Source organism: Capricornis sumatraensis, chromosome 5, assembly GCF_032405125.1.
Source record: "Capricornis sumatraensis isolate serow.1 chromosome 5, serow.2, whole genome shotgun sequence".
In the NCBI taxonomy this organism is placed as follows: Eukaryota; Metazoa; Chordata; class Mammalia; order Artiodactyla; family Bovidae; genus Capricornis; species Capricornis sumatraensis.
In genome coordinates this window covers 70,390,623-70,417,091 of record NC_091073.1, presented here as the reverse complement: position 1 = coordinate 70,417,091, position 26,469 = coordinate 70,390,623, and the positions used below count along the sequence as shown (strand labels likewise).

The 26,469-nt window shown below is 43.5% G+C and overlaps 1 protein-coding gene across 1 annotated transcript in view; it reads left to right on the top strand.

The window, feature by feature from the left end:
• MINDY4 (MINDY lysine 48 deubiquitinase 4) overlaps positions 1-26,469 on the top strand; it is a 118,246-nt gene that overhangs the window by 4,287 nt on the left and 87,490 nt on the right. The window contains exons 2-5 of the mRNA XM_068973121.1: positions 1,666-1,785; positions 8,030-8,265; positions 12,110-12,356; positions 16,281-16,708. Coding sequence (XP_068829222.1) covers positions 1,666-1,785; positions 8,030-8,265; positions 12,110-12,356; positions 16,281-16,708 — 1,031 coding nt within the window. The remainder of the gene's footprint in view (positions 1-1,665; positions 1,786-8,029; positions 8,266-12,109; positions 12,357-16,280; positions 16,709-26,469) is intronic.

Genomic DNA, 26,469 nt, shown 5'->3' with positions numbered 1-26,469 from the left:
AACATCTCAACTTCACATGTTCACAACTCAATTCCTGATTCTTTCTACCTCCTTCAATTTTCCCCACTTCAGTAAGCAGCATCACTAACTGTATGGTTGCCTGGGCCAAAGCCTTTAGAACCATTCCTGGCTCTTTCCTTCTTGTGCAGCCTGAATGCAGTCCATCTGTACACTTGTGGGCTTTACCATCAGAGCACATAAAGAATGTAACTACTTATTTCCACTTCTGCTACAACTACCCTGGTCCAAGCCACCTCCATCTTTCATGTGAATTGTTCTATAGCCTCCTGGTCTTAATGCTTAATCCCCTGTCCCATACAGTCTGTCCTCAACCTAGAAGCCAAGCAGTCCTTTGCAAATATGTTAGTTCAGAATGCTCCTTTTTTTCCCAGTCCTCCAATAGGCTTCCCATTTCACAAAAGCCAACAAGGCCTTTGCTTAGCAAGCTCTGGGCAACCTCTCTGACTTTTATTTCCTGCCACTTTCCCCTAGTTATATGACTCTAGCTATACTGGCCTCCGTGTAGCTGCCACAAGGCCTTTGTACTTGTCGTTTGGGTGAGCTCTATGAGGGTCAGGACTTTGGTCTTTTCCCTCTTCTGCCTCCAGCAGACAAACTGGTGGACCCGTGGCTTGTTCCTTTCATTTCACAGATGGGGAAACTGGAAAACAGGAGTGAGCACATGGATGATGGTCCGTAAATAGCTGACTAGAAACTTCCTTTTTATTCTCTTTGGTTCAAGGTTGCATGCACATGTCGTTTCACAAATTCTTCTTGGCCCAGCTCATGGAAGGCAGCAGCTTTTTTCTTGTTTTCGCAGCACTGAGAGCCTCTGCAAAATTCTGAACACAAAGCCTGCGGGAGCCACTGAAGCCTGACTCACACTGGGGTCTGGATCCATCAAGAGCAAGGGGCTCCCTTAGTGCCAGGCTGATCTGCGTGTGAGGCATCTCCCATTCTTCTGCCTTTCAGTGATCATCACTGTCTGGGGAGGTAGGCAGGCTGCAGCTGCTGTGGTTTTTTCAAAAGAAGGAGCCAGACTCTTAAGGGGCCCCAAGGGCTGGGCCTTTTGGGATTTCAGGGCTGGAGGATGGAAAGCAGCTGCACTGGGACACAGCAGACGCTCACCACGTGCTTCCTGTGAGTCTGGGTCCTGGTGTCACCTCCTCACAGTCTGGGATGGTCAGATCTCCAGCTATGTGAGTCCACTCTGTTATGCTGGACAAATCAACCCTGGCGTCCCATTTGCAAAAAGAAGGGAATGACTGTTGGCCTTTTGCTTATGTGTTTCCTCCTGTTTATTTTTAAAGCTTCATATCCCATGGCCCCAAATCTAAGCCAAACCCTGAGCTCCTGAGCCAGTGGTGGGCAGCGAGACAGTTACCTGGATTTCACTTTCTTTGTCTCTAAAATGTGCTGACAGCTTCAGCCTGAGTTCTGCCCACAGGGTGGCTGTAAGATTTGGAGTAATAATTATGAAGATGATGTCAAGTGTGAAAGTTACATAAGAGTAAATTCTTAAGTCAGTTTTCAGTCCTCCCAATACACTGTGAGGAAGGTGGGAGAAGATGACGGTAATGAACATTAACAGCCTTTTTGTTGTCGTCAGAGCTGGGAAGGTTTAGATTTAAAATGATAAATAGTGATTTGGAGTACTTCCCTCAGGGCTTAAAGAAGACGTCTGTGACCATGGACCAGGAACGCCCACGCTCCGATCTCAGCATAAACAGCAGAAACGATCTCCGAAAGGTTTTGCATCTTGAATTTCTCTACAAGGAGAACAAGGTACATGCTTTCCAAGTGTGGTGGGGAGTTCTGGAATGGATTTTGGCAATGTCAGGGTACTCACGAGCCCTGCCAGGTCACCAGAGACCAGTGGCTAGAGGCTTGCCGCACCGGTAGTTAGGGAGAAACAGACAAATCCCGACTGTGTGCTGGGTTTCTAGCTTCTGTCTGCCCCACCCCACTGTCAGAGCACACAAGCACCGTATGGGGCTCATTTTTGCACCCCGGCCTGAGCCTGTTAACAATTATTCCCTGTGTTCCTTCCTTTCCCGAGAGACTATTTTTAGTAAGACTGTACTGAAGAATACAGCATTCAGTTATGCTAAAATTTTCCATTCTTTGCCTCCTGAAGAAGGAGTGGTTTTCCTTCTTCAGGTCGGAGTAATACATTTAATTCAGGCAGATGGGGGGTTTGGGTTCAGCTAACCCAGATATGTTGAAGTTGAGATAGCAAATGGAACAAGTACCTCCTTGGGTGGTGATGGGGGTGCTTACTTGATCCCCCTCCTCGATCCCCACACCGTCTGTTACAAGCCTTCAGGACACTGCCTGGTTTTCTTCTGTTGTGCTTATTACGCTTATAATAGAATATTTGTGTGGGTGTTTGCTTAGAGTCTGCCTCCTGCACTACTCTGGACGCTCCAGGATACTGGTTGTATCACCATACTTCACCATGATGCTTGAAGATGTAGTAAATAGTCAGTGTGTATTTATGAATGAATGAATAAAACTACCATCCTGAATTACTTGCTCTTTCTGTTAGAAGAGAGAATCTTATGATTTGACTTGTCGACCAAAAATGATGCACAGTGTGAGAGTTGTGAGTTAAGTTTTATATGGGGCAAAGTGATCACTGCAGCCTGGGAGGCAGTACCTCAGACAGCTCTGAGAGACTGTGCCAAAGAAGCAGTGCTGCTGCCGCTGCTAAGTCGCTTCAGTCGTGTCCGACTCTGTGCGACCCCATAGACGGCAGCCCACCAGGCTCCCCCGTCCCTGGGATTCTCCAGGCAAGAACACTGGAGCGGGTTGCCATTTCCTTCTCCAATGCATGAAAGTGAAAAGTGAAAGTGAAGTCGCTCAGTCGTGTCCGACTCCTAGCGACCCCATGGACTGCAGCCCCCCAGGCTCCTCCGTCCATGGGATTTTCCAGGCAAGAGTACTGGAGTGGGGTGCCATCGCCTTCTCCGAAAGACGTAGTGGGGAAAGGGCAATATGTTAGGAGTTCAGTGTAAACAAGTGCTTACTTTGCAAGAGATTTTGTGCTTGTCACAAGGAGCTGATGTCATCATGAAGGGTTTTAATGCTTTTCTAGGTATGAGGAGGTACAAGGATTAGGATCCTGAAATCAGTTCCTAAAAATATTTCAGGGTGGCTCAGAGGTTAAAGCATCCGCCTGCAACGCAGGAGACCCGGGTTCGATCCCTGGGTCGGGAAGATCCCCTGGAGAAGGAAATGGCAACCCACTCCAGTACTCTTGCCTGGAGAATCCCATGGAGGGAGGAGCCTGGTAGGCTACAGTCCGTGGGGTCGCAAAGAGTCGGACACGACTGAGCGACAAACTACTATAACTACTACTATCCTGAAAATATCAGTTCCTGAAAACTGTCTTAAGACTTGTTCCACCAGTTTCCCTGGAGCACAGAACGCCTCACTCTCCATCCTGAACTCCCTCAGGGTGTGCCAAGAACTTCAGCAGCACAGGAGTCAATCTCCACAGAGGCAGACAGCAAATGCCCTTAGCAAGCACCAATTTGTAGTTGACAGATTCAAGAATGGGCTCTCCAGCAGATGTTGCCTTGTGGGAGGGCATAGTGTCAGAGGTGGAAAGAACCTCATGGACATATTGTTCAGCATTTATCACGAGTGGCAGCCAGGTGAAGTCTTTCCAGAAGCCCTGGAAAGACCTTCATGTTCTGAGTCCTGTGGTGACACGCGGGCCCCTCCATCTCCTGTACCTACTTGGTTGAAGTCCTGTAGGTAGCAGACACTCAGCAGTCCTCCACCAGCTCTCTTACAAGGCAGGAGAGTGGATTGTATATTTTACAAAGATTTTTTTCCAGAGAGAGTGAGACAGTTAAGCAGAAAATTCAGTTAACCATTGGGGCACAGTGAGATTTTTGTAAAAATGCACCTTTACTTAACTTCCCAGAAGCATCTTTGTCGTTCAAGTTATTTTTATTTCTTCACTGTAGTATGGTCTTCCTAAGGTAGCTATTATCTTAAGATCCTTAAGATATTTTCATTCAGTTCAGTTCAGTTCAGTTCAGTTCAGTCTCTCAGTCGTGTCTGACTCTTTGGGACCCCATGAACCACAGCACGCCAGGCGTCCCTGTCTATCACCAACTCCCGGAGTCCACCCAAACCCATGTCCATCGAGTCGGTGATGCCATCCAACCACCTCATCCTCTGTCGTCCCCTTCTCCTCCTGCCCTCAATGTTTCCCAGCATCAGGGTCTTTTCAAATGAGTCAGTTCTTTGCATCAGGTGGCCAAAGTATTGGAGTTTCAGCTTCAACATAAGTCTTCCAATGAATACCCAGGACTGATCTTCTTTAGGATGGACTGGTTGGATCTCCTTGCAGTCCCAGGGACTCTTAAGAGTCTTCTCCAACACCACAGTTCAAAAGTATCAATTCTTCAGCACTCAGCATTCTTTATAGTACAACTCTCACATCCATACATGACCACTGGAAAAACCATAGCCTTGACTAGACAGACCTTTGTTGGCAAAATAATGTCTCTGATTTTTAATATGCTGTCTAGGTTGGTCAAAACCGTCCTTCCAAGGAGTAAGTGTCTTTTAATTTCATGGCTGCAATCACCGTCTGCAGTGATTTTGGAGCCCAGAAAAATAAAAGTCTGTCACTGTTTCCACTGTTTGCCCATCTATCTGCCATGAAGTGATGGGACCGGATGCCATGATCTTAGGTTTCTGGATGTTGAGCTTTAAGCCAACTTTTTCACTCTCCTCTTTCACTTTCATCAAGAGGCCCTTTAGTTCTTCTTCACTTTCTGCCATAATGGTGGTGTCATCTGCCTATCTGAGGTTATTGATATTTCTCCCAGCAATCTTGATTCCAGCTTGTGCTTCTTCCAGCCCAGCATTTCTCATGATGTACTCTGCATATAAGTTAAATAAGCAGGGTGACAGTATACAGCCTTGACGTACTGCTTTTCCTATCTGGAACCAGTCTGTTGTTCCATGTCCAGTTCTAACTGTTGCTTCCTGACCTGCATACAGGTTTCTCAAGAGGCAGGTCAGGTGGTCTGGTATGGCCATCTCTTTCAGAATTTTCCACAGTTTATTGTGATCCACACAGTCAAAAGCTTTGGCATAGTCAATAACGCAGAAATAGATGTTTTTCTGGAACTTTCTTGCTTTTTTGATGATCCAATGGATGTTGGCAATTTGATCTCTGGTTCCTCTGCCTTTTCTAAAACCAGCTTGAACATCTGAAAGTTCACGGTCCACATATTGCTGAAGCCTGGCTTGGAGAATTTTGAGCATTACTTTACTAGTGTGTGAGATGAGTGCAATTGTGCGGTAGTTTGAGCATTCTTTGGCATTGCCTTTCTTTGGGATTGGAATGAAAACTGACCTTTTCCAGTCCTGTGGCCACTGCTGAGTTTTCCAAATTTGCTGACATGTGCAAAGTGCAGCACTTTCACAGCATCATCTTTTAGGATTTGAAATAGCTCAACTGGAATTCCATCACCTCCACTAGCTTTGTTTGTAGTGATGGTTCCTAAGGCCCACTTGACTGCACATTCCAGGATGTCTGGCTCTAGATAAGTGATCACACCATCGTGATTGTCTGGGTTGTGAAGACTTTTTTTGTACGGTTCTTCTGTGTATTCTTGCCACCTCTTCTTAATATCTTCTGCTTCTGTTAGGTCCCTACCATTTCTGTCCTTTATTGAGCCCATCTTTACATGAAATGTTCCCTTGGTATTTCTAATTTTCTTGAAAAGATCTCTAGTCTTCCCCATTCTGTTGTTTTCCTCTATTTCTTTGCATTGATCGCTGAGGAAGGCTTTCTTATCTCTCCTTGCTATTCTTTGGATCTCTGCATTCAGATGCTTATATCTTTCCTTTTCTGCTTGCTTTTCACTTCTCTTCTTTTCTCAGTTATTTGTAAGGCCTCCCAGACAGCGATTTTGCTTTTTTGCATTTCTTTTCCATGGGGATGGTCTTATTTCCTGTCTCCTGTATAACATCTATTTCTGCGTTATTGACTATGCCAAAGCCTTTGACTGTGTGGATCACAATAAACTGTGGAAAATTCTGAAAGAGATGGGCATACCAGACCACCTGACCCGTCCATAGTTCATCAGGCACTCTATCAGATCTAGTCCCTTAAATCTATTTCTCACTTCCACTGTATAGTCATAAGGGACTTAATTTAGGTCATACCTGAATGGTCTAGTAGTTTTCCCCACTTTCTTCAACTTAAGTCTGAATTTGGCAATAAGGAGTTCATGATCTGAGCCATAGTCAGCTCCTGATTATTTGATTTATCCAGTAGTTATTAGCTGTTATACAATAAATTGGAGCTTATATTTTACAGGAAAATAATATACTCATTAATCTATCTATGTCATCACAATTTTCACGTTCACTCAGCTCAAAACTAGAGTGATTCTGGGAAAGCCCTGCGATTTAATGTTAATTCTAGTAATTTGTTTTCCCCCTTTAATGTGCCATAGATAAAATACCTATATAAAACTACAGTTTTGAAAAATGGTATCTAGATTCATATAAAGGCTGTATCTTTATGAGCAAAATGATACAAAAAACCACAATGTATAATTCAGGTATTTAGGGCCCCAAATCTTTCATACTGCAAGGAAAATAAGAAGGTTGAAGTAAATTATGTAACGTCCCCAGCCCTCCAACTCTCTTCCTTGTAAGTTTCATTTAGACTTAGACGAAATAGTTCAGGTCCTATTCTAAAAAATAAAACTGTCCCCTGATTTTGACTGCCTGATAATTCTGTTGAGTTTGGTCATAACCTGTGGGTCTTGGTCCCAGAGTTCTACTGCATAGGTCAGGGAAATAGTAAGGGGGAGACTGGATACACCCAAGGGTTCCCTCTGTGTCAGGCTCTTTATCAGGCACTTTATCACTCTGACTGCAAACTCACCACCATGCCTGGCTGCCTTTCTGAAGGGCCTGAATGTTACCCGGCAGGTGGGGTGCTGACTGACACATGGTTTAGCTCCTGAGACCAGCTTGGATAACTCTGTGCAAATTACTTAGGAGAACTTCTAAAAGGAATCAGTGTTCTAATCTTGGCAATTCTGGTTTAGTAAGACTCAGCAAGGCCCGATAATTTGTCTTTTAAAAAAACCTTCAAAGGTAATATTTAGTGCTGTCAGGGTAAGGGAGTACTGATACTACTTGTTTCCAAAATCTACTACCAAAGAGTTTCATTTTATCTTTTTTAAAGATTGGGACATAAACTGAGTCAATCCTGACTGCCTCTCTGTGCTCTTGCACTAACCTTCTGCTGTTTGTCTCTGTCGTTTCTTGTGTCCAGTGTTAGATGTAGAGTGCACAAGCTAAGAAGGGGCTTCCCAGGTGGCTCCGTGGTAAAGAACCTGCCTGCAGGGCAGGAGCCACAGTAGACGAGGGTTAGATCCTCGGTCAGGGTTAGATCCTCCATGGGAAGATTCCCTGGAGGAGGGCATGGCAACCCACGCCAGTATTTTGCCTGGAGAATGCCATGGACAGAGGAGCCTGGCAGGCTACAATCCATAGGGTCGCAAAGAGTTGGACAAGACTGGTGACTTAGCACACACACACACACACACATTATATACAAACTAAGAAATCATGCAGGTCCCAAATGTTTATAAACTGGTAGAGTTAGTGATCATAAAGACTGAATTGTTTTTTGAATGAAAGGATATATATTTTATAAATTTATTTCCAGATGAAAGAAACCAAGAAGAAATTTGATTAGGTATGCCTCTGTTCATATCACATTTTATTACATTTGTTCACTGAGTCTCCTATCTCATGCATTGGATGCTAGTTCTTTGAAGGTATTGGTTTTATTTCATCCCTGTTGCTACCTAACACAGAACTGGACATATAATAAGTAGTTAGTGAGTGTTTGCTGAGAGAATGTATGGATGAGTAAGAAGTTGATAAACTATGTCAAAGAATTTCAGTGGCTGCTTTTCCCACCCTTCCTCTAAAGCTGTAAATAAATTAAGGATTTTTTTTCTTCCAATGATAGGCGAAGGAAAACCCTCTAAAAACAAACCTTGAACTCATTACCAGATACTTTCTGGATCACTTTGGGAATATTGGTAACAGCGTCACTCAAGAAACACCAATCCCTGAACTCTCAGTACCAAAGAAAAGTAACAATTTACCATTGAGAAGCTCAGAGACCACTCTGGTAGACATATACCACCTCACAGATGAAGATGAGAGTTGGAGAACACCATTGTCAGAGATAAGCAAAGCCAGGTACCTCTTCTCATTTATACTGTGGATTAGTTTCTTATTTCTTCTGTAACAAATTATGATAAACTCAGTGGCTGTAATAGTGGCTGTAATTTAAACTCAGATTCTCCAGAGAAACACGACTGGCAGGAGCCAACAGGGTATATAAATGTGTATAGGTGTAAATATACATTGGCTTCCCAGGTGCTGCTAGTGGCGGAGAACTCGCCTGCCAATGCAGCAGACACTAAGAAATGCGGTTCAGTCCCTGAGTTGGGACGATCCCCTGGAGGGTGGCATGACAACCATCCTCCAGTTTTCTTGCCTGGAGAATCCTATGGACAGAGGAGCCTGGAGAGCTACAGTCTACGAAGTCTAAAAGAGTCACACACTACTGACGTGACTTAGCACACATGTATAAATATATGTGTGTATAAATGTTATGTATTTAAATAAAGATTTAGTTTAAGGAATTGGTTTCTGTGGTTGTAGGGGCTGGCAAGTCTGAAATCTGTGTGGCAGACTAGTATGCTGGAAGCTCAGGCAGGTTTTCTGTGTTATGGTCTTGAGGCAGAATTACTTCTTTGGGAAACTTTTGTTTTTGTTCTTAAGGTCGTCAACTGATTAAATGAAGCCCACCTATATTATCTAGAGTGATATCCTTTACTTAAGCAGCTGATTGTAGATATTAATCACATCTAAACAATATCTTCATAGCAACATCTAGACTAGTGTTTGAGCAAACACTTGGGGAGTATAGCCTAAACAAGTTGACCTACAAAACTGAACCGTCACGATGTCCTAAAGTGACACCAATTTATTACCTTACGATTGAGGTCAGAAGTCCAAAATTGGTCTCACTGGGCTAATGGCAAGGTGTCAGGAGGACTGAATCTGAAACTTTGTGGGGAGAATCTGTTTCCTCCCCTTTTTTGAATTCTGGAGGCTGCCTCCATTCCTTGGCTTGCAGCCTTTCCCTCTGTCTTCAGAGCACATCACTACAACCCCTGCTTCTGTTGCCACACCTCCTACTACTGACTCATCCTCCTGTCTCCCTCTAAGAAGGAGCCCTGTGATTGCACTGGGCCCACCCAGTCAATCTATGGTAATATGCCCATCTCAAGATTCTTTTTATTTATTTTTTACCGGAATATAATTGCTTTACAACATCGTGTTAGTTTCCTCTGTACAACATCATGAGTCACTTGTGTGTAACATTTATCCCCTCCCTTTTCATCTCAAGAGTCTTAACATAATCATGTCTGCAAAGTCCCTTTCTTTTCCCGTGTAAGGTAACATATTCACAGGTTCCAGGGTTTAGGGTGTGAACATCTTCAGGAGGCTGGTCACTCAGCCTCCCACACTCTACGTTTTCAGAATCCCTGTTATAGAGCATGGTTATTTTTCTCTAGAGGCCCTGGGAATGGACCACTTTGTGATGGAGGATACTTATGATTCAAAATGTGTAATTTAATTTCCCTGATTCAGAAGGTTCAAGGACTTCCTTTGTTTGCATTTTCTTAAAGACAGGAGTATAGAATTCTGAAAGGCCATGGAACACTGAAGAGATGAAAATATCTGAAAAATAAGGCCTTTTAGAACTCAGGAAAAATGAAGCGACATTCTTTAAAAAAGCTATGTATTTATTTATTTGGTTACACTGTGGAAAGTTCTGAAAGAGATGGGCATACCAGACCACCTGACCTGCCTCTTGAGAAACCTGTATGCAGGTCAGGAAGCAACAGTTAGAACTGGACATGGAACAACAGACTGGTTCCAAATAGGAAAAGGAGTACGTCAAGGCTGTATATTGTCACCCTGCTTGTTTAACTTATATGCAGATGCTTTTGAACTGTGGTGTTGGAGAAGACTCTTGAGATTCCCTTGGACTGCAAGGAGATCCAACCAGTCCATTCTCAAGGAGATCAACCCTGGGATTTCTTTGGAAGGAATGATGCTAAAGCTGAAACTCCAGTACTTTGGCTACCTCATGTGAAGAGTTGACTCATTGGAAAAGACTCTGATACTGGGAGGGATTGGGGGCAGGAGGAGAAGGGGATGACAGAGGATGAGATGGCTGGATGGCATCACTGACTCGATGGACATGAATCTGAGTGAACTCCGGGAGTTGGTGATGGACAGGGAGGCCTGGCATGCTGCAATTCGTGGGGTCGCAGAGTCGGACACGACTGAGCGACTGAACTGAACTGAACTGAACTGAGAGTACATCATGAGAAACGCTGGGCTGGAGGAAGCACAAGCTGGAATCAAGATTGCCGGGAGAAATATCAATAACCTCAGATAGGCAGATGACACCACCATTATGGCAGAAAGTGAAGAAGAACTAAAGGGCCTCTTGATGAAAGTGAAAGAGGAGAGTGAAAAAGTTGGCTTAAAGCTCAACATTCAGAAAACTAAGATCATGGCATCTGGTGTCATCACTTCATGGCAGATAGATGGGCAAACAGTGGAAACAGTGCCTGACTTTATTTTTCTGGGCTCCAAAATCACTGCAGATGACGATTGCAGCAATGAAATTGAAAGACGCTTACTCATTGGAAGGAAAGTTATGACCAACCTCGACAGCATATTAAAAAGCAGAGACGTCACTTTGCCAACAAAGGTCCGTCTAGTCAAGGCTATGGTTTTTCCAGTGGTCATGTGTGGATGTGAGAGTTGGACTATAAAGAAAGCTGAGCACCGAAGAATTGATACTTTTGAACTGTGGTGTTGGAGAAGACTCTTAAGAGTCCCTGGGACTGCAAGGAAATCCAACCAGTCCATCCTAAAGAGTTCAGGCCTGAGTGTTCATTGGAAGGACTGATGTTGAGGCTGAAACTCTAATACTTTGGCCACCTGATGTGAAGAGCTGACTCATTGGAAAAGACCCTGATGCTGGGAAAGATTGAGGGCAGGAGGAGAAGGGGACGACGGAGGATGAGATGGTTGGATGGCATCATTGACTAGATGGACATGGGCTTGGGTGGACTCCGGGAGTTGATGATGGACAGGAAGGCCTGGTGTGCTGCGGTTCATGGGGTCACAAAGAGTCCAACACGACTGAGCGACTGAACTGAACTCAACTGAACTGGGTCTTATCTGTGGCATGAGAATCTTCGATCTTTGTTGCAGCATGTGGGATCTAGTTCCCCAGCTGGGGATCAAACTTGGGCCCCCTGGATTGGGAGTGTGGAATCGTAGCCACTGAGCCAACAGGGAAGTCCTGCTCTCTTACTCTCTTAAACATACACACACATACACATGCACCATCTTTCCTTCTTACTCTTTCTCTCTCTCAATGCCAAGCAACCCAGGAAGAGAAGCTGTTTCCATGCCTAACTTTGCCGAACTTTAACTGGGAACACCAAGTTTGCCAAAGGTCTCCATCCACCACCTTCAATAGTGTGCAGTAATGAGGCTCCACCCCTTTCAAGACTATACAATCCTCCCCCTTATCCATGGGGGATACATTCCAAACCCCCCAATAAATGCCCAGAACCCTGGTTAGTAAGTAACCCTATATATACTATAGGTGGGGTGGGGTGGGGAACTATTGTATTGAAGGGCGACAGTTCTCCTTAATCACTGGGTCTGAAAGAAACAAGGATGCTCTTTATGTTGACAGTTCAAGGAATCCTATCATCAGTCATCAACCCTGATTTTGTTGTTTCTGGCCTCATTTTGTAGGCCAGACCTGCCCAGATACAGAAGTCTTTTCTTTTCCTTACCTTTAATGATAAAGCTGGTTAGAAACCACCACAGATTTGTGAATGGGCTTACTGTGAGTGCCTATGGACTGTGCAATTTATTATTATTGCTAGCGATTTCCTTTGAGGACTGTTTTAATGGAAATATCCCTTTTTTGCAGACACGACAGTCTTGATGGGGATGTACTTGGTCATTTTGTATCATCCAAAAGGTCCTCGCACAAAAGTAGGCCCATAAAGACAGTCCCAGGTGAAAGGCCCCCTGTGGCTTCTGCTTGGGAGAAGATGGACAAGCTTCCAATGTCAGAGCCTTCCTTGGACACGAAGAGGATGGGAGAGAAGGTCAGGCCAAAGTCTGGCCTGATTGTCCGAGGCATGATGGCCGGGCCCATTGCCAGCTCCCCACAGGTGGGCCTGATGCTTGAGCTATGAGCATGATGAGCTATGAGCTATGAACTATGAGCTATGATGCTTGAGCTTGATGCTGTGAGCATGGAAATTGAGGACAGGCATGGCTTAAGGGGTGCCTGGGTTTATTTAGGGTGCCCCACAAGACAGCTCCAGAAGGGAGGATATATATCGTGGGATGGGCAAGAATAAGGGGCCTTTTATCAGTCCCTAGCTCTACTGCCAGCTCCTGGGGCCATGGTCTCGTCACCTTCCCTGCCCTCAGTTTACCCGTCTTATCAAGCAGGTAGTTACCATGGTTCTGTGTTCCTTTGCCGAGTGAGAACACATGGACCTAGGTTTATCTTTGCAGTTCAGGAGTGGGGGACCCAGCCAAGTCTAGAGAACGTACTTATTATTTTTAAAAACATGATAGTGAAAAGAGGAAAAGAAATCTCAATCCTTATAGTTTGGTTTTGCTTTAAAAATGTTCTAAAAATTTAACACCAATGTTTTATAGTCTCCCTTAAAGAGGCGACTGTAGGCTCCTGTCAGGTGGGAAACTAAAGCAAAGGAGAGAATGAATGTAAAAGGTGTTTGTGAAACAAAAGAGAAACAGAACAACAAAGGAAAATCAAACACCAAACTCATAGTGTGGTGTCAGTCGAATCAGGGCGCCTAAGCAAACCAAAAAACAGGTCATCTGTGTCCACGCTGGTCACCCCACTCTCGGAGTAGCGTGTGTGCACGCAGGCGAGGCTTCAGGGGCCAGCACTGTTCTCCCAGTTCATCTGGAATTAAAGGCAAAAAGCAGTGGACCCTCTCTCCGCCCCTGCCTACATCTTGTGAGGTTTTCGGACAAGGTCTTCAAAGGTCTTTTGGACATGGCCTCTTGGCCATGGTCTTATTTGTTAGACCCAGGTCTCCAAGACCCCTTTGAGATCTGGAATTTTATGGCTCAGAGATGGTCATGCAGTTGGAAAAGGGAAAAGTTTCTTCATTGTCTTTTCAGAAAACTAGGGGTATTCTTTACTTGTACATCAAAGCTAGATAAGTTGTTTCTTAATGTGGAATCTGAAACCATCCCAATGAACTTTTTTTGTGTTATTGGTTTTCATTGGTTTGTCTTGCACTTTGAATGAATCTTTTACCACTGTGTGGCTTAGTAACATGATGCATTGGTCACGTGAAAGTTATTGTTTTATGAAGTTATATATCCTCTGAATGTTGACACATTTCATTATACAAGAAACCATATAAAAAATCACATTTGTTAATGTCATCACTCAACTCATCAGAAAGTTTTTAAGTATCGAGAAGCCCTCAAGTTCATAATGGCAAACATGTTTCTCCAAATTCTGATTTTTAAGGTAACTTGTATTTGATCACTGGCAACAATATATAATTTGTTTCCCTTGAGTTCAATTTATTTTCAAGAAAATGCCTGCCAAATATCTGTCTGAATTAACCGTAGTTCATCTGTCCGTGGTTCCATGAAAAACAGTAGCCAGTTCAGCTCACAACTCAGATGGCTGCATATAGGGCTTTGCCTAGTCACAGCCTTCATCATCTGCATCCTGCACAATGTTTATTTATACCTCCTACTCTGTCACACAGACTGTTAAAGAGATGTCTAACACAGGATCAGGATCGGATGCAATTAACGTTTTCTGTGCATCAGCACAGACATTCTTAAGTGAAATTAGCATTTTTATTGTAAGTGCGGTGGAATACCTCGAGCACTGGTATAGTTTGGTGCCTCTGCCTTGGTTCGTGCTGAAGGCCCAGGAGGTTTTCCCACCAGTGCTTTTGGATCATCACTGCAAACATCAACACAGTGAAGAACGCACATCAAATCTTATTATTATAACGAAAATAGTTTTGAGCTCTCTGAAAGGGTTTGGGCATGGACCCCTAAGGTTGATGGGCTATACTTTGAGAACTGGTGGACCAGATGAATGTTAGGGTCCTATCGTAACATGACTTGCTTTTTTTATATGTATTTATTTGTTTGGCAGTGCCGGGTCTTTGTTGCGGCACAAGGGATCTTCGATTTTCACTGTGGCATGAGGGATCTTTAGTTGTGGCATGTGGGATCTAGTTCCCTGACCAAGAATTGAACCTGGGTCCCCTGCACTGGGAGCTCAGAGTCTTAGCCACTGGACCACCAGGCAGGGCCTGCCTACCATGACTTTCGAATCATCAAGTCTGTGCAGTTCAGTCCCCTTCAGTACTGAGGTGTGAGGGTGAGGGCTTGGACCTGCTTTGCTACTGAGAGATTGCCACAGACTCCTTCCCAAAGAAGAAAGCAGTTCTCCTCTGAGGTGTTCTTTTCCCCTGGGGTATCTGAATCTGGTGAAGGGACACTAAGGTGGCCTTTCCCCAGGTTTTCTGGAAGGTGTTCTGTGGGTTTTTGAGTGCTTTGGCCATATAAGAGAGAAGAGCAAGCTTTGCTAGGTATTGCATCATTTTTTACTGCTAGGTCAGCTCTGCACTTTTGAAGGATGAGTAAGAGGCTGGGTTCCCTGCCCTTGGCCGGAAGTTTGGGTCTCCTTGGGAACAATGACTAATGTTTTCTTTGCTCTGTGGCAAGGAATGCCCTGGGTGGCTTTCGGAGGAGGTTTATGGTGCCTAGTAATTTCCACTGGGTGGGAACAGGACAGAATTAGATGTTCTTTTTTTGGCACAGGCTTTATCATTTGGCTCAGGATTATTTCTGGAATTGCTGAGAGGTCCAGAAAAAGCTCAGCAGGTGTATTTTTGTCCCCTCCCTCTACTCCTCCACCTCAGATGGGTAACAACATGAGTTCCCATTTCACTGGTTAATGATTGATAGAGAGGACACTTCAGTTGACTCCTCTGAAGTTCCTGCATTTGGAAAGTGAGCAAGACTTGATTGCTTACTAGGTATAGGTCACTGAACTGGGAAGCTCTGGGGACACCAGAGAGGAAGGAATAACGGCCTCCATCACTTGGTCTACTGGCAGGAAAGGGTAGGGCCATGAGTATGTCCCTGCATGGGGACAGGGGCAATGATACTAAGCAGTGGTGTTATAACATTTGCTGGCTGCTTTGAGGGGTTGGCTCTGTGCTACTGCCGTACATGGGTCTGGGTCTCTCCTTTAGCCCTCACCGTGGTCTTGTGGGAAGTCAGCAATGCAGGTCCCCAATCCTTTATCCAAAACCTTTGGGCCAAATGTGCTTTGTAATTTAGATTTTTTTTTTTAAACTTCAGAAAGGAAATACTGTGCATAAACCACGTACCACAGAACGCCTGAAGTAGGATTTGGTGTAGCATCCCGTAAACAAAACATATCTGCCACAAAACATATGAATATTCATGCTTGAAAAAAGACCACAAGGGAATTCCCTGACAATCCAGTGGTTAAGGTTCCTCACTTTCACTGCTGAGGGCCTGGGTTTGATCCCGGGTCAGGAAGCTACGATACCCCAAGCCCCGTGGTATGGTGGGGAAAAAAAAAAAAAGACTACAAGTAACTTCATAACAATTAAAAAGAATTTGCCATAGGATTCCAACAGAAATGTTCATTTTTTAGAGGTTTTGGGGTTTAGAAATTACAGACAGCAGATTGTAGACAGATTAGATTACAGGAAGGGCAAGTGAGGAACTAAGAAGTTCAGTGACTTGTCACAGGGGACATAGCAGGTGGTGATTCAGGAATTAGAACACGTCTGACCCTGGAGCTGTCTGTAAGGGGTGTGGGAGGAGGCTGAGGCATGCTCCTGGGGTTTATGCTCGTGGGGTGCTGTGAAAGCATGGGATAAGTGGGGCCCCCGAGAGTCTCCTCAGAGGGTAGGTAGAGTTTTAAGAGAAGGAATTGAGGATGGGAAAGGTGGGAAGGGACCAGCATAGTCTTGAAGTAGGTTATTTCCCACCTCCCTCCAAGGGATCCTCACCTCTGCTTTCGTCCTTGTCCCTTCCAGGATTCCCTCCGCAGACGCTCGCTGAGGCAGTCCCAAGCCTTGAGCAGCTCTACCCAGCCTCACAAGGAAGGGAGCCCACAAGAGCCTGAGCTCTCTACTCACACCCCCACCTGTCCCACCCCTCTGGAGGGACCAGCTTCCGGCACTGCCTCCACCCCTAGGAGCCCTCGGGGCCCGCTCAGCGAGCTGACCTGGGAAAAGCAGAGAACCTTGCCTGGCAGCCCGCCTCACCTGCCAGGCAAAGGGGTGCTCCCCAAGGGGAGTGGCAGGTGGAGAGACCTTTCCGAAGACAGTCCAGCTGTGGACAGTGGCTCGGAGGCCATCAGAATTGCCTCGAAGTTCTCCCTGTCCAATGGGAATGTCCCGAAGATGCAGGAGAGGCCAGAGAGAGCGTTCGAACGGCAGGAGAGCCAGCCCCCATCCCTCAGGTGAGCGTACTATGCCCAGGTGATGGTTTCTCAGAGAGCTATCCAGTTCTGACTGGCTCCTTGGGCTCTGAGTGCGGCTGGTGAAGTGGGGGAAGTGATGGTAGTCATTCCACCAGGGAGAAAATAGCCCAGAGCCCACACACTAGGAAGCTTTGGGGAGGTTTCTTTGGCTCTTCTTACTTCTTCTCAAAGGTCAGGCTGATATGGTTCAAGAGAGGTATGGAAGTCAGAGGTATGGAAGCCAGAGGTATGGAAGCCAGAGGTATGATGGTGAATCAGCTCCCACAAGGCTCCTTAAGGGGCAGTTTTTTAAAACCCTATCCTGAATCCTTCTCTTTTATTCTTTCACATTGAACCTTGAGGATTCCTACACTGATTGATTTTTGAATGTTAGACCAACCTTACATTTCTGCAATAAAATACACTTGGCTATCAGATATTAATTTTATATATTGTTTGATTTAATTTATTAGTATTTTGTATAGGTTTTTTGTATATAAATTCATGGAGGAGGCTGGCTGGCAAATTTCCTTTCTTGGAACAACAGCCTTGTCAGATTTTTTAATCTAAGATATGCTAGAAGTAGTTCCTTTTTTTTTTAATAGTCTTTAATAGTTAGTATAAGATTGGTGTTATTTCTTCCTTAAATATTTGAGAGAATTTTCTGAGCATTGACTTAAAAGGTTTTAAATTATGAATTCAAATAAAAAAATTTAAATTAAAATTATCTTTTTAAAATGTTTTTAAAATAACATTTATTTCTTAAAAGTTAGCATGTGCATAATAGGAAACCAAAAAACTCAGGAAGCAAAACACAAAGCCATTCATAATCACAGGCAGTTTAGCATTTGTTTGTCTTTCTTGGTAGCATTTGTGTATTTTCACAACTAAGCAGCCGTTTGTATGTGTACTTAAAATTTTCTATTTCATTTCGTGTCAGTTTTGGCAAGTTGTATTTTTCCAAGGAATTTAACTGTTTAATTTATATTTTAACTTTGTGTATATAAAATTGTAATTATAAGATCATGGCATCTCGTCCCATCACTTCATGGGAAATAGATGGGGAAACAGTGGAAACAGTGTCAGACTTTATTTTTTTGGGCTCCAAAATCACTGCAGATGGTGACTGAAGCCATGAAACTAAAAGATGCTTACTCCTTGGAAAGAAAGTTATGACCAACCTAGATAGCATATTCAAAAGCAGAGACATTACTTTGCCAACAAAGGTCCGTCTAGTCAAGGCTATGGTTTTTCCAGTGGTTATATATGGATGTGAGAGTTGGACTGTGAAGAAAGCTGAGTGCCGAAGAATTGATGCTTTTGAACTGTGGTGTTGGAGAAGACTCTTGAGAGTCCCTTGGACTACAAGGAGATCCAGCCAGTCCATTCTGAAGGAGATCAGCCCTGGGTGTTCTTTGGAAGGAATGATGCTAAAGCTGAAACTACAGTACTTTGGCCACCTCATGCGAAGAGTGACTCATTGGAAAAGACTCTGATGCTGGGAGGGATTGGGGGCAGGAGGAGAAGGGGACGACAGAGGATGAGATGGCTGGATGGCATCACGGACTAGATGGACATGAGTTTGGGTGAACTCCGGGAGTTGGTGATGGACAGGGAGGCCTAGTGTGCTGCAGTTCATGGGGTCGCAAAGAGTCGGACACGACTGAGCAGCTGAACTGAACTGAGCTGAACTGATAATGTCTTATTGTCTTCAATCTTCAAGATTGTCTCTGTTTCCATTCCTGATACTGGTAATTTGTGTTCTATTTCTCAGCTAGTTTTAGTACGGGGTTGTGAATTATATGCTCTTTCTTTCAAAGAGGTAACTTTTAGCTTCATAGGTTTCAGTTCAGTTCAGTCGCTCAGTCGTGTCCGACTCTTTGTGCTCAGTTGTGTCCGACTCTGCGACCCCATGAACTGCAGCATGCCAGGCCTCCCTGTCCATCACCATCTCCCGGAGTCAACCTAAACTCATGTCCATTGAGTTGGTGATGCCATCCAACCATCTCCTCCTCTGTGTTGTAGGTTTGGTTTCTAATTTATTGATTTCCACTCTTTCATTCTGCTTTCTTTGAGTTTAGTTTGCTATTATTTTCTATTTTATTGATATGTATCTTGAATTATTGATTCTCAGCCACTTTTTCTTCTTTGTCCCTTCTTCCTTCTGGCATTTCTGATTTTAATTTTTAGAAGATTTGTTGTCTGCTATTCCAGAATTATTTTCAATATTTCTTACATATATTAACTGCTCCCACTGAGTGTTTACTTAGTGCCTGACACTATACTGGACACTTTTCATATATTATTATATAATTCTTAAACCAGCAAGGAGGTACTCCTCAACTTACAGACGAATCCAAAGCCCATCATGCCCGTGAACACATTCCTATACTCTTTAGGTCATTGTGTTTTTGTTTATATGTGTTGTATATGTTTTAAGAAAGTGTCTGTGTGCTCAGTCGTATCTGACTGTTTACAGCCCTGTGAACTGTAGCCTGCCAGGCCTCTCTGTCCATGGAATTTTTCAGGCAAGAATACTAGGGCGGGTTGCCATTTCCTACTCCAGGGGATCTTTCTAATTCAGGGGTCGAACCCATGTCTTCTGAATCTCCTGCATTGGCAGGTAAATTCTTTACCATTGTATCACATAACAAGCCCCTGTGTACCAAGGTCCAGCCTCAGCAGAGTCCAGGGATATCCTCAGGATGGACGACGTCAGCGAATGAAGAAAGATAGAGAAAGAGATAAGGAAAGAATGACATGGGGTGACCAAGCTTCAGTGAGCAAGGCCCCTCAATTTATTTTCAGAGAGGGCTTTTATACCCTGAGTTGTACATACAGCAAGGTGAAAAATGAGAGTCAACTCAACGTTCCATCAGTATTAACTTTTATCGATATCAGGTTCCTTCCTGCAAGAGTCTTATTTTTTGTACATTATCTTCTGGCCCGGAGGCCTGTTGATATTTTATGACCCTTTTTGATAAAGGTTGGTCAGCCAGAACAATAATTTTCCCTTGAAGTGTTTCTTCTTAAATTTCTAGGCTGCGTCACCCTTAAAGTACAGGGTTACATTTTTATGGAGCAAAGATTCAGTGGGTTACAGCAAAGAAAGAACTTATTAACTCAAAGTCTAATGTTACTAATGCTAAAGCTGCTGCTTGTTTTTTCTACATCCTGACTATATGCACTCCCAGGAACACAATGGATAAGGGATCTGAGAACTTGGCAGCAAGCATTGGCTCAACAACGTTGCAAGAGTCTGGATGAACCTGCCAAGTAAGCTAGAATGCTAACAGGGGGTTTGAACTGAAACACTCTTATCTTGTCCAGGAGACTTATTAACTAAAGCCCTAAGTTAACACTTTCCAGAGAAAGGTGGTCGGGGACAGCCCCCTGTTAATGTCAGAAGAGTTGGTGAAAGACATAAAATAGTAAGACAGACAGATTCTGGTTTTGTGGTAGATGCTCAAGCAGGTCCAGGGGGTCCGTCGAGTCCTGAGGCCTTGCTTATCAGGACTCTCCCGCATGACCTTGTCATGGGTGGGATAGCCCAGGGAGTCCCTCGAGTCCTGCATGACCTTGTCATGGGTGGGATCTCCCGTGCTGGCTCCTGGCACCTGTGTATGTTTTAAGCACTAGTAATTTACTTGCAGTGTTTTAAGCACTAGTAATTTCTGCAGGATTGGTATAAGATAGACATCCTGGTTTGTAGTACTGCTCTTTTAATCATTTACTGGGCATCTAATATGTGCCAGACTTTGGTCGTACAAGGGAAGCTAAACAGATGTTGTCTATTAAGTCCCTTTGTGACCATGGATAAGCTGGGCCTACTTTGCTTAGACATTTTTGGGCTAGTTTATTTGGTACATATACACATAGAATTATTATAACTTTCTGTTGGAGAGACTTCTATTATTATGAAATTTCTCTTCATTTCTAGTAATGCTTATTGCCTTAATGTCTATTTAGGTATAGCTACCTTAGCTTTCCTTTGATTAGTGTTTTTATGGTATATCTTTTCCATATATTCCATAAATATATATTTGTTCATATTTAAGGGTACCAACTAAAAGCCTTTGGGGTTTACCAGGCTTTCCCCCTTTAAAAGCTAATTATTTAAACTGAACTAAAACAAAGCAGAACAAAAACAGGTGACCCATTTTTCCCACCTTCTACCCACCTCAGCCTTCTTCTTTTGTAATATCTTTAAAGCTACAAATTTCCCTCTAAGTAATGCTTTGTGTTCAGCTTCTTATAGACTTGGATAACTGTGATATTGAATGGTTTGCCTTGGAGACGAACAGAGATCATTCTGTCGTTTTTGAGATTGCATCCAAGTACTGCATTTCAGACTCTTTTGTTGACCATGATGGCTACTCCATTTCTTCTGAGGGATTCCTGCCCGCAGTAGTAGATATAATGGTCATCTGAGTTAAATTCACCCATTCCAGTCCAGTTTAGTTCGCTGATTCCTAGAATGTCGACGTTCACCCTTGCCATCTCTTGTTTGACCACTTCCAATTTGCCTTGATTCATGGACCTGACATTCCAGGTTCCTATGCAATGTCGCTCTTCACAGCATCGGATCTTGCTTCTATCACTAGTCACATCCACAACTGGGTATTGTTTTTGCTTTGGCTCCATCCCTTCATTCTTTCTGGAGTTATTTCTCCACTGACCTCCAGTAGCATATGGGGCACCTAATGACCTGGGGAGTTCTCTTTTGGTATCCTATCATTTTGCCTTTTCCTACTGTTCATGGGGTTCTCAAGGCAAGAATACTGAAGTGGCTTGCCATTCCCTTCTCCAGTGGACCACGCATCCCACACGTTAATATATTATATAATCATATAATTTAGTTTAAATATTTTCTCATTCCTATTGTGATTTATTCTTTTGACCCATGGGTTATTTAGACATGTATTGACTAATTCAAAGCCTTTGGGCTATTTTTATGGTTATCTTTTTGTTGTTGATTTTTGGCTTATTTCTACATTGTTCATAATATATTCTCTATGATTTCAGTCCTTTTGATATTTATTGAGATTTCTTTATGGTCTAGTGTATATTTAAAGTTTATATCCTATGGGCAGCATGTATTTGGATTTTTAAATCTAGTCTGATAATTTTTTGCTTTAGTTGAAATAATTATTGCATTTGCATTTTCCTTTTGCTTAAAGAACTTAACTTTCTTTAGTATTTCTTTAACAGGTATGTTACTTTTTTTTTTTCAATTTTTGTTTAGTGATGTCTTTATTTTGCCTTTATTTTTGAAGGATATTTCAATGGGTATAAAATTCTAGATTGGTGGTTTGTTTTTTCAGGACTTTAAATATTTCATTCCATTGTCTTACCTTTGTATTACTCTTTTGAAGGTAGTGTGTCTTTTTTTTTTTTTTTAACTCTGGCTGCTTCCCCCCCTCACCCCTTTTAAGATTTTCTCATTCTTTGATTTCAACAGAGTTACTATAATGTGCCTCAGCATGGTTTTCTTTGATGATTCTGCTTGGGATATGTAGTGAAGTGAAGTGAAGTGAACGTTGCTCAGTTGTGTGTGACTCTTTGTGACTCTATGGACTACACAGTCCATAGAATTCTCCAGGCCAGGAGTGCGTTGCCATTCCTTTCTACAGGGGATCTCCCCATACCAGGAATCGAACCCAGGTCTCCTTCATTGCAGGTGGGTTCTTTACCAGCTGAATCACAATGGGATATGTAGAACTTCCTGCAACTTGGGATTGACACCTTTCATCAGTTTCGGAAGTTATTATCTATTATCTTTTCAAATATTGCTTTCATCCCATTTTCTCTTTTCTCTCCTGGCCCTCCAGTTACACATACACTAGGTAGGAAAGAATGTTTTCCTGTATTTTCCATCTTTGTTTTTCTTCTCTCTCTACTTTAACCTAGATATTTTCTTTTGATCTACCTTCTGGTTCGTGTTTCTTCTCTTTTGCCATGCTATTAAATATATATAATAAGTTCTTAATTTAATTATTTTTCAGTTTTATAATTTCTATTTCTTTTTAAAAAATAGTGGTCTTTTGTGAGATTCTCCATCTTTTATTTTCTTGAGCATATTATTCACAGTGACTTTAAAGTCCTGTTTGGTAACTTCCGTATCTGGATCACCTATGGGTTTATTGATACTGTCTGTTTTTCTTTCAGGTTTTGATCATTTTGTCCTGTTTCTTTCATTGATGAACTGATTGAATTCCAGACATTGCATAGGAATAATTGTAGTGATGAATGTTGTCTGCTTAATATTATCTTCCTCCAAGAGAATTTAATTTTCTTTCAGTAGATATTAATCTCTAATTAGTTTTAGACTTTGTAAAATAACTTCTGTCATTCTGTTATTTGTCCCACAACTTTGTCCATTATCTCCTTTGTTGAACAGAAATTCTTAATTTTGACATAATTAAGAAATTTCTTGTTTGGCATATGATTTGCATTTTTCTTTATTAAGTTCATTCTTTTCTTTAAATTTTGCTGATGTTCTCTTATGTTTTCCCATTGACTTTATAATTTCAGCTTTTACATTTGGGTATCTAATCTTCTGTATTTGTTAGGCTGAAAGACTCACTTTTATTTTTCTCCATATATTCAATATTAAGACAGTTTTCCTAGCATTACCTACTCTACAATTTGTTCTTTACCCCATAGATTTATGGAGCTGTCTTGATTCTTTGCTAAGTTCCCATATAGATGTTGTTGTTGCTAAGTTGTGTCCAACTCTTTTGTGACTCCGTGGACTGTTAGCCCACCCAGCCCCTCTGTCCATGAGATTTCCCAGGCAAGAATACTGGAGTGGGTTGCCATTTCCTTCTCCACCCATGTAGATGTGAATCTGTCTTTGATCTCTCTGTATTTCATTGTTGTTTTTTTTTTAAAAAAACCACATGACCATAGCTTTTAGTACTATGGCATTGTAGTTATAGCCTATTATCTTAGTAGGATCAGTTCCCTACTTCTCCTTTCTTTTAGGATTGACAATACAGATCTTTATTCTCTGTTCACCCAACATGTCTAGATTCTTTCTACATGAGGCAGAACTGGGTCATCCCCTTGCTATAAAGGTCCTGCTCTCAACCCATCTCATGACTGTCTCTTTCTTGTCAGTCAGATGTTCTGTACTCATAGTGGTTTTCTTTGACTAACTTCACCTCCACCCTATCACCTCTAGCCTATTTTATTGTTATTACAGCATCTGGCATTGCCTGAAATGGACTCTGGAGTCTGATGACCTGAACTGGCAAACCACCTCTGCCCTTTACAACACCTATGGCCTTTGACCAGTTATCAAACCTTTGAAAGATACTATGAACTCTGTCTTATAGGAAGAGGGAGGTGGCAGGTCAACATGCTGCTACTGGCCCCTTCCTTAGTACCAGGTGAAGTACAACTAGGAGTGTTTAACATGTGATATGATCACAGTGTTGATCTTTATATCAGTAAACGTTTTGGGAGCTTTGTTGTTTACCTTCTACTTACTCCCTGTATGCTGAACACCATGCTAAACACATGTGTATATTATCTCATTTGCTCTTTAGGATAATCCATTGAGGTGGATGTTATTAGTTTTTTTCTGGTGGAGAGGGGAGTTTGTCATTAAATAGTATTCTGAGTTTGGAACAAATTGCCCAATAAAACAAAGGGTATTAACTAGATTGGGGTAAAATGCATATCATCTCTGAGATTGATAATGGAAAGATAGAAGACACAGCAGACCACGATCCTGGCATGCCCAGCGTGGGACAGGCTTCCGCACCTCATCTCAGGCCCAGGCCACGAGGTGGGGGTGGGGGCGGCCCTGGGAGAGCAGCTCACTCCCAGAGGAGACAGGGTGCAGCTGAGCCGGAGGTTCCTCTTTCCTTTCTTTCCCCAATTAGCCAGTCAGACAAGACACACCTCCTTCCTCAGGATGGAGTGAATAGAAAGGAGGAGAGGAAAGGTCCATGGGGTAGACCGGTAGAATTTCCTCCAAACACCCAGGACACTCTGGGCACTGAGAACAAGCATCTTCCCTCCCCAGCGATTATTATTCCATTTTTGGTGAGAAAGCTGAGGCACAGAGGATCAAAGGAGCTGTCAAGTTTCTGGGGAGATGCAAGTCACCTCCGTTAGGCTGCTTTGTGCTGTTTGCAGCTATACTGCTCAAAGCTGTAGCACGCTTGGTTTGAAACCAGGGCCAAAGTAATCCCACTTGATAAATCACACAGGACACTGCCTCCTGTCCTTCCCAACCCCTCTCCAGCAGTTCTCTCTGCCCATCACTTGTTTTTTTTTTTTTTTTTTATTCAATTCAGTAAACATAGGTCTAAGTTCTAGTGTGTGTAAGATCCTGTAAACTCTTCAGGTAGAGAGTTGTGTGCGTATGCAGTTCTTGTAAAACTGACAAGGGGCAGTGAGAAGACAGCAGACCTGGCTCATACGCATGGCACATACTCCATCACTGGGGCCTAGTGAAGCTGGAGGGAAGGTGGCTACCGGGGGCCTTTGCTGGGCCTTGCAGCATCAGGTTCAGGGATGGCCATAGATGTTATACCCAGGGGCGGGAGTGAGCATGTGTCCTGGGAGAGGGGACAGGTGGAGGACGGGACCTGCTGAGATGTCAGGGAACATGCATGTCTGTGCAGTCAGGCCCCTTCTGACCCTGGTTCCTGAGATCTGACTCAGTTGCTGAAGGAACTATTTTCTGCTTTGATTTTTGTTTCTTTCCAGTGTCCTTTGACTTTAGAAGATACTTTAAAAATATTTAAATCGTCTGGGCTCTCACAGTGGGGGTCGTGGCTGTTTGGGGCCACCTGTCATTTGTTGCTGGCTTATCAGGACTGCCCTTGGGGTGTTTCTCTCACCATCAGTCAGATCTGCTGGGACTCTGGCCCCGACCAAGGTGATCCTGTAACCCTTGCCTCACTCTGCCTCTTCTGCACGTTTGCATGTCTTGCTATCACCTACACGCCTGGCCCAGAGTAGGCCCTCTACAAACCTCACGTGCAGTGCTAAGAACCTGTCTTCCAATTCTTTATTTACATTTCCCAGAGCTCACTGTTTCAAGCCTGCAGTTCCCCAAGTGCCACTTGGGGAAGGTTGACAGTCTGGTTGGGAGCAGCCTCACTTGTGGTGCTTACAGCACTCTCTCGGGGTACGGTGGCCAGTCATTTGTCTGAGTCTGTCAGAGTGAACCCCTGGGCCTTCTCAGGGCCCCTTGTACCATGCTGTGGTTGATTTTATGCATATTAGTTCAAAGCACAATATGCTGGATGTTTAAAAATAGGAATTGTCTTCCACTTATGTTTTCCAGATGTGTGTGGGCTGTGGAAGCTGCAGCCATGTACTTTTTGCCCAGTCTCCTTTGGAACCATGGGTGTAATCGGGATCAGGAAGTTAAAAAGCACTGTTGGCCTCCCTTGGGAGTTCAACCCATGGCAGTGGCCGCAGCAGCAGTGTCTAGCTTCTGAAAGATAGAGATCAGAATCGAGTCTCATTGGGCTAAAGTCAAGGTGATGGCAGGGCTGTGTTCTTTCTGGAGCCTCTAGGGGGAAAGGGGGCGACAGAGGTTGGATGGCATGACTGACTCAATGGACATGAGTTTGAGCAAACTCTGGGAGATAGTGAAGGAACAGGAACGCCTGGTGTGCTATAGTCCATGGGGTGGCAAAGAGTAGGACACGACTGAGCGATTGAACAACAGGCGAGAATCTGTTTCCTTGTCTTTTCCAGATTCAGAAGGTCACCCATCTCCCTTGCTCTGTGGC